The following is a 7,986-nucleotide window of genomic DNA, read 5'->3' as shown; positions in this document are numbered from 1 at the left end:
CCAGGCCCGCCGCACCACCGGTGAGGGCGAGCGAGCGAACGACTGAGCAGGCGGGGGCGGGCCGGGGGCCGCCCATTCCGGCCTTCAATGCCTCAGAATGCAAGTACGTGGCGTCCTGCCGGCCGTTGGTGTTCCGTCGCTTGCGGTTGCTTCCTCGGCCCCTTTCTTCCGGTCCGGGCTTCCTGGCGTCCGAGCCCCGGTGCAGCGGCAGATCTCCGCCGAGTCCGCCGGCAGCCCACTCCAAGGGCCGCCGGGGGCGTGTGATGTGGGGGAGGGTGCGCTCGCGGGAGCGCGCGTCCCCGCCCCTGCTTCGTCGACCGGCGCCGTGCACCACGCTCCTGCACACGCGCGCGCGCGCGCGCGCGTGCGTGTGTGTGCCCCGACCCTTGACCTGCCCCCCCCCCCCCCCCCCCCTGTGTGCGTTTCCGCTCTCCCAGGGGGGCCCCGGACCGCGTGGCGGCCGGTTGTCAGCCTAGGGCCGGAGATAGGCCGGCACCGAGCTGGCTCCCCCTGGCCGTGGCGGTTCCCGCCCCACCCCCTCCCCCAACGGCCGCGGCGGAAATCGGGCCAGCCATTCGCGAATCGGGCCTCCGAGAGGCGGCCCCTGTTTGGTACGCCCAGGAACTCATAATAGACCCGCCGCATTCTCCCCTCCCCCCGCCCCTGCCCCTCCCAAGTCACCCGGCTGCATCCCCCTCCCTGATCGCCCGAGTTCCGGGAGGTTGCTCGCCCCCGCGCTCGTTATTTTTCCGGCGTCCTAGAGGGGATTGATGCTCGTGTGCTTGGCCCTCGGTGTGTGTGGTATAGCGCTTCATGCATGCGGGTGCGGGCAAACATGCCCACAGACTCCAGGGCTCTCGGTGTCGTGGTGCGTGCCGCGCCCACGCGATCTTGCTTACGCCCCCCCTTCTAGGCGGGGGAAGAAGAAGGACGTGGATCCCTCAACAGGATGACATGCCCCACGCCGACGCCCCAATCCCCCAGACGTCCACCCCCATGGAAGGAACATGCCCACCTGGGGTACCCTAGTATGAGTGCTGTCGACCGAGTGATGATGCGCCCAGCCTCGCTTGTCTTTGATGCGCCCCCCCCCCCCCGCCCGCCGCCCTCCTCCGGTCCGGCGCGTGGTCGTCCAGTGGCGTCGGCTCAAGCGTGACGGGTAGCCACCAAGAGAAGCGCCTCCTTGGCGGTTGGGCGGCGCTCTCGCTGGCGGTACGGAAGCGAAGAATGGCCCGGTGGACGCTCTGCGCCGGGGCTCCGCCTGCGCGTGTCGCTGCGAGGGAAGACCCCACCCTTTTGGCGGATTTCCCTCGCCCGCCCCGCCCATTGGATTGCTTATCGTGAGGTTTTCGCCACGTCGCTAGTCACCTCCCCTTGACTCGCACGGTCCCTGGAGTCGGAAGAGGGGCTGCATTCCAACAGCCGCCTTGTCCCCCTCCACTGCCCCCCCCCCCCCTGCCCCACCGCGACCGAGCTCCGGAGTTACTGGCCTTCCGAGGCAGCAGCCTGGCACTCTCCGTTGTCCCTTTTCCTCCCTCCTGCGCTTGCCCTTGGGCACACTGTTCCAGGCGGGAGGGGGGGGGGGGCAAGAGACACCACCGTGTAATGCCGCGCTGTCCCATCAAAAGGGGAACACCGGAGAAGGCCCCAGCGCGCCCTTGCCCGGGGGAGGGAGGAGGTCCTGGCGCTGGCGAAAACACACCCAATGCCGAAGCACAAATACCTTTTTACCTGTCCAAAAAATGCGCCCAACGGCCGGACCAACCGGAGGCATCGCTCACCGAGACACGTTACCTACGGTCTCGGCCACAGGATCCCCGCGATATAACTCAAACGTCTCGATTAACATGGCCGCCAGTCTGGGCCGGCCTGCGATGCTTTGTCCGCCGCCTCGCACTCGCGGGGACCCCCCATGCGACCGATCATTGGGCCTGACCGCCGAGCCGTGGTCCCTCTTGCCCCCTTCTTTCCTCCTCTCCCCCTCTCTTGGGTAGATGGACGAGCCTTCTATGATGTACATATGCTCATTCCAGCATGAGGAAGGGTCACTGTGTATTAATAAGCCTGCCTTGGCACAGGGAGAGCCAAGGAAGCAGTGGTATCGGTCAGGCGGTACCGAAATGCGCGGTATGTCCATACTCAATCATACAACACATCCGGAGGTCGAGGCATGCCGACACTGGGAAACGCACGCAGCCTGAGCAAGTGTTTGTGGGCAAAGGAGGGAGGCGGGGGGGGGGAGGGAATGCAGGGGCAGGGGGCAGGCGAGAACATGGGCCACAATACTGTGGCCTACCCAAACCGAATGCCCCCGCGACCTGCGGCTCCACCCTGCGACCCGAGCAGCTGGGAGCCATCCAGCGTGAAGAAGTACCCAAGGGAGTGGCCTACTGCCTGGCTGACCTCCCGGCGCAGACTCTCCGACCCGGGGACCCAGCTCATGCCGATCAGGGCCTGCTGCAGATCCCCGGCCTCGAGCTCCGCATGTGCCAGGGTCATGTCCGCTGGGTGGGCCTTGGCCAGCTGGCCGGGCGGTTCGTCCGTGAAGATGTCCGGCACGGCCGAGGGCCGGCCCTCGGCCGGCCCAAGCTCGGCCCTCACGCGCGCCAGCAATCCACACACGCGCTCCTCATAGCTCTGCTCATGAGGGCTGCCACTCGCCGAGTCGGTGGGGCTGCCACTGGGCGCCAGTCGCAGGGACGATCCACTGGCCTGGGCAAGGTGCTGCAGGATGATCTCATTGGATGGCCTGCGGAAACTGACGTTCAGGTTCAGGTTCACCATGTATGCGTCGTTCTTCCGAGCGTCCATCCGCTCGACCAGCATCTGCTTCACCTCCAGCAAGGTATGCATGCCAGTCTGTGAGGGTCATGGTGGGTGGTCATTCGGCCGAAGGGGAAAAGTGCACAGACCGAGGGGCAGAGAGAGGGAGGGAGGGAGGGAGAGAGAGAGAGAACAGGCGTGTGTGCGTGAGAGACAAGTGGGTCAGGAAAATGGCGTTAGTCGTGTGTAAGCAGACCGCCCTTCGCCTCCCGCCATGATAGTAGCCGGGACAATAGGAGGGCCAGGGAGGCGCAACGGCGAGGAACAGCGGGAGTCAAAGTCGCACCACATCCACCAGGAAGGGAGTGGCCAGGTGGCCCTGCTGCAGGCGCAGCACCAGCACCATTGTCTGGTAAAGCTCCTGCGGCCGAGCCGGCGGGACATACAGACCTGCCGGGGCGCTTGGGGTTGGCGGCATCAGCTGCATATCGCATGGGTGTTAGCGTGCATGCGCGTGCGTGTGTAGGGGAGGAAGGGAGGGGGGCGGGGAGGGGCGCTGGTGACCAAGACACATGGTGGGAGGAGCACTGGTGCCGGCATGATGCGCTCAGCGGAAGGCATGGGCTGGCGATGGCCACCCGGAGCTAATGCGCACCTGGATGCTCAGCTGCGGCGGGGGAACCCCGGATGACAAATCCATCGGCCCACACAGAATCCCGAAGAAGAAAACATCGAAAATGAAGAACGGCACCACCCGGAAGCGAGATAGGATGTCACCCGGCGGCGCCAGGAAGTCCGTCACCGGGAGCCCCGGCGAATGGACAGCCTGGGCCGCGCGTCGAAGCCCGTCACCGGCGGACTCCAGCACCAGATGTACCAGGTTGTCCGGCGTGATGGGGCCCAAATCCTCCGGCAGGTAAACCGTCACGCTGAGGCTCTGGAAGCGCGAGTCCACCAGAATACACGTGAATGGCCGCACCCGCCCCCGGAGCTCCCGCACCGAGTGGCTGTAGCGCATGGCGAAGCAGTGGTTGTTCTTGATCGTAGACAGCAGGGCGTGCGGGTCTTGTGTGTAGTCCGGCGTTTGGGCATGCGCGGGGATGTCCATGAAATACCTGATGTAGATCTGTCCACGAAATGGCACGGAGAGGGGTAACACGGGTAAGTCGCAGCGCAGGCCTCGAGAGGCGTCTCAGCTGGAGGTCAGCAGAAGGGGAGCGGGTAGCCGGAGCACGCACATGGCCAGGGCTGGTCACGTCATTGGGGAGGACCCGAGACCGAGCACGAACAATGGCCTGACGGAGTCGGTCGAGAGTCAGGGTGCCCTGATGCAGGCCGGCGACCAGAATGAGCCCAGACTGTTCGCCATAGAAGCCCACTGTCGAGGATTGCTCCATGAATCGCAGGAGCAAGAAGTCGTCAAACGTGTCGTAGTCCTGGTCGCCCTGTGTGTGTGTGTGTGTGTGAGAGAGAGTGTGTACAGGAAGGAGAGGGAGCGGGTGAACGGCAGAAAGGGGGAGTCGGTCAGCCAGTGCCAAGGACAGGGGGGAGGGGGGAGGGGGGAGGGGGAGGAGGTGGTATTGCCACCAAGCACCAAGCTGCCTCACGCGCTCGCACCTCGACACAGATAATGTGAGCCAGCTCTAGAGGGATGTAATCGTGGTCAAAGAGCTGCTGGGGATCGATAAGCTCGGCATCACCATTGTCGAAAGATAGGAAGAAGCGCTAAGCCAGGAACGGGATGGGAGAAGGGGAGATGTCAATCACCACAGGGACAATGAGGGCACGCGGGAGCGGCGTCCATCCGTCCATCAAGTCCATCCATCCATCCATCTATCTGTCTTTGCACGTACGCAAGTGGGCGACCGACCGAGGCTGGCCAGTGAGAAGGTGTCTCGGTGGACCATCAGCCGCTGGACCGGGAGCAGGATGTCGCTTTCCGGACAAAGATCTGTATACCGTCACAGGGTCAGTGGGACTCGCCGAGGATTGCAAGTGCCCTGAGGGGTTTGCCAAATACGCACCCCACAGCATGACAAAAATATAGTGGTCGCCGAATTGGTAATCCCCAAGATCGATGTACTTCTCAGAGGAGAACGGCGTTTCCAGAGTGGTCTACTCGGACATGCCCCCGCCAGCCGGCCAGAGGAGGGAGGAGGGATCCCGGGCAGTGTTAGACGAGTGAGAGGTTCAGAGGAGAAAGGAGGCGGAAGGGGGCGGAAGGAGGCGAAAGGAGGCGAAAGGAGGCGAAAGGAGGCGAAGGGAGGCGAAAGGAGGCGAAGGGAGGCGAAAGGAGGCGAAAGGAGGCGAAAGGAGGCGAAAGGAGGCGAAAGGAGGACGAGGAGGAGGAGGAGGAGGAGGAGGAGAGAGAGGCTCGCAGGTCATGGTGTGGGGCACGTGTACCTTCTTCCAGTCAACCACCGACCGCAGGTCGGAAAACCGCTGGAACTCCGGCTCCAGAGTGATGTAGCCGCTTCGAACTGGGTGTGGCATGGGATGTGTGTCAGGGAACGTGGCAAAAGGGGCCATGAAAAAGGTTGGGCCAGGTGTGGCGGGAGATCCCGTCACTGGGACACTAGACACTAGTGGAGAAGACAAGTTTGGCCAAGAGTCTCCCCGGGTCCAGGCGACCGGGAACCAAGAGTGCACAGCACAGAGCATGTCCACACACACAAACGCAGGACCAAAAGGAGGAAGTCATGGAGCGGGGGCCACACCGAAAAGAAACACCACTTGCCTTGCCTCAAGGAGACATGAGCAATAGGTACTCCCGGGCAGAACAGTGGGAGGGTTACGCAGGAAATTGGCACATGGACAGACGGATCTCAAGGCTGGGGGGTTGTCTCTTGGCAGCAAGTGGGAAAGGAGGGCAGAGTGCGCCAGGACAGAAACATGTGGAGAGGTGTTCCTCCGCATAGGCGGGTGCTGAGGCACGGGGAAGCACCAGAAACAGAGACAGAGGGAAAAAAAGGGGGGGGGGGAAAGCACAGGTACTCACTTCCATGACTGGACTCTCTGTGTTTGGCAACCGGCTTTGGGGTGCGGGTCTCTTTTCAAGGAGGAAGGGCGGGAGAGGGGATATGGGAGGATGATCTAGTGATCCCTCCCCCACCAGAGACAAGCTGCGGCGGACAGCGGGAGGCAAATGGCAGATGGAACAAAGAGCACACCCACACCCACATACACACAGATGTATGGAAGGGCACACTCACCTCCCCAAAACTGGTCCTGACAGCATCAAGCGCCGACGCCGGCCCCCCCCCTCTCGAAGGAACAGCCGCCGGCTGATTTTGGCACAATAGCGCCGGAAGCGCGCCAACGCACCATCACTGAAGAAGTTGTCGCGCAGGGGCTCGACATCCTTCTGTTCAAGCGCCTGATTGAGGTCCAGAGGGTCCCCGGTCAGCGGCGGCGTCGACAGGGTGATGGCCATCGTGTCAGGCGGGGGCGAGTATTCCGCCGGGAAGGGGGCATCATGCCGGACTGATGTTTCCAGGTAGTGTGCCAGAGGCGATGGCACATCGGCGATCTTAAATTCGGTGAAGATCTGAAGGGGACAGGAGGGAAGGCCAGGTGAGCATAGGAAGAGGCATAGAAAGGGGCAGAGGAAGAGGGGACAGAGAGAGAGAGAGAGGGAGAGAGGGAGGAGAAAGGACAAGAGGAGACATGTGCCGGGTGTCCCCCGGCCCCGGAGCAGGTCAGAAGACGCACCTCATCCAAGTGCTCCTCCGCAAAGTACACCAGCATATAGGCGGTGGTTGTCTGGCGGCAGACTGGACCGGGGGGGGGGCCGTCCATAGAAGAAAAGACGTCAGTGGCCACATACACGAAGAAAAGGACCCAAGAGGAGGGACGCCTGTGCCGACATGTTGTACCCTGCTGGTTGGAGCCAAAGCTGTCCCGCGTGACGAGCGAGTAGTCGACCGGGTTCACTTCGTCATCATTGAACTGATACCACAGGCCGTTCTTCCTCGGCCGAAGGAAGGAAAAGTAGTGACCGAGGTTGACGGTTCCCTCGTGCACCAGTACTCCGTACAGGTGGTAGATCTTGCTCTGTGGCATTTTGTCAAGAGAGGCGCACAGGAGACCGAGGCAGGATTAGTCTTGGTCCTTGAGGGATATCGGCTTTTTGAGGCTCGAAAGTGCCGCCCCCGCGCTGCCACCGCCACCACCCCGCGCGCCCTCTTGAGGAGCAGCAAGCGCATGCGTACCTGGCTCCGGCCGTGCTCATCCTTCTCCATGTACGGGCCGAGATCGATGGTGTCTGGGAACTCGAAGTGCGAGGTGACCTTGACATTGTTGCCAGTGTGAATGTCATACTCGTAGCGCTTCAGCTGCAGATGCAGCACCGGGGGGAATTTCGTGAAGATAACCCCCTTGGTGGCAGCCTGCAGGCCAAACCCATCGGCATTGTAGGCATTCTCGCCGTCCAGCCGCTCTTCCGAGATGTACTGCTCGAAGGAGCGCTCAAGATTTGGCAGCCCCTGGACATTCAGTTGGATATCTGCGCGTATACATGGAGATGATGGTCGCGTGGAGGGAAAAATAGATACATAGCCACAGTTGGAAGCCATGTTGATGGTGAGTGCACATGTGGCCAGGGGATGATCCTCTCGCAAGTGGGCTCGAGCGCAGGGGCAAAATGCGGGACGTGGCAGCCGAAGGGGCACGCACCGAAGAAGGTTTCCGTTCGAGAGGACTCGTACTCCACATTCAGGCAGCGAATGTAGCTCTTGTACTCGCCCTCGAGCAGCTGGTTCAGGCGTCCTTCCACGGAGGTGCCCTTTGTGCAGCGTGGCATTCACATGCGGAGGTTCACCAAGGGCGTTAGCCACAAAGACACGGCCAGTTGTCCGACAAGGCGCGGCGAGCGTACCTTCATGCCGGTCTCCAGGTTGTCACAGAGGATTCGATTGAACTCTTGGACGTCATGCTGCTGGAAGGACTGTTGGACATCCCAGCCGAAGGACCGTGTCAGGCGCTGCGTGTCCACCGGCAGGCGCCGGCAGTTGGGGCCAGCATCCCGAGCGAGCATCATCTCGAAGAAGAGCCGCTGCAGAGACAGAGGGATCGTTTGGCTCGGCTGGTCGGTCCCGTCGGCCGGGTTGGCACGCAGTGGAATTTGAAAGAGAGCCTGAAGAAGAGAGGACGTGGATGTCAGATCGGGGAGAGGGGGGAACCGTGAGCGAGGCACATGGTGCCAGGAAAGGGCAGGGGGGGGGG

The 7,986-nt window shown here is 62.5% G+C and overlaps 1 protein-coding gene across 2 annotated transcripts in view; it reads right to left on the bottom strand.

Annotated features, from left to right (window-relative positions):
- Positions 1-2,035: 2,035 nt before the first annotated feature.
- Positions 2,036-7,986, bottom strand: part of H696_02787 — a 7,185-nt gene continuing 1,234 nt past the window's right edge. Inside the window, exons 6-19 of one of the 2 annotated variants that reach the window (XM_009496685.1) lie at positions 7,640-7,897; positions 7,438-7,546; positions 6,975-7,267; positions 6,639-6,816; positions 6,475-6,536; positions 6,088-6,310; positions 5,167-5,243; positions 4,788-4,878; positions 4,617-4,714; positions 4,381-4,488; positions 4,002-4,208; positions 3,419-3,889; positions 3,110-3,244; positions 2,036-2,859 (exon numbers count right to left, since the gene is read on the bottom strand). In XM_009496685.1, the coding sequence (XP_009494960.1) occupies positions 2,293-2,859; positions 3,110-3,244; positions 3,419-3,889; positions 4,002-4,208; positions 4,381-4,488; positions 4,617-4,714; positions 4,788-4,878; positions 5,167-5,243; positions 6,088-6,310; positions 6,475-6,536; positions 6,639-6,816; positions 6,975-7,267; positions 7,438-7,546; positions 7,640-7,897 (2,877 nt within the window). In that variant the 3' untranslated portion in view covers positions 2,036-2,292. Of the gene's footprint in view, positions 2,860-2,934; positions 3,245-3,418; positions 3,890-4,001; positions 4,209-4,380; positions 4,489-4,616; positions 4,715-4,787; positions 4,879-5,166; positions 5,244-6,087; positions 6,311-6,474; positions 6,537-6,638; positions 6,817-6,974; positions 7,268-7,437; positions 7,547-7,639; positions 7,898-7,986 lie in introns of those variants that run through there. The other variant, XM_009496686.1, reaches the window with a different exon arrangement.

The sequence above is a fragment of the Fonticula alba genome, assembly GCF_000388065.1.
Source record: "Fonticula alba strain ATCC 38817 unplaced genomic scaffold supercont2.4, whole genome shotgun sequence".
In the NCBI taxonomy this organism is placed as follows: Eukaryota; order Rotosphaerida; family Fonticulaceae; genus Fonticula; species Fonticula alba.
The sequence above is the reverse complement of the archived record's forward strand: the minus strand, read 5'-3'. Positions and strand labels throughout refer to the sequence as shown.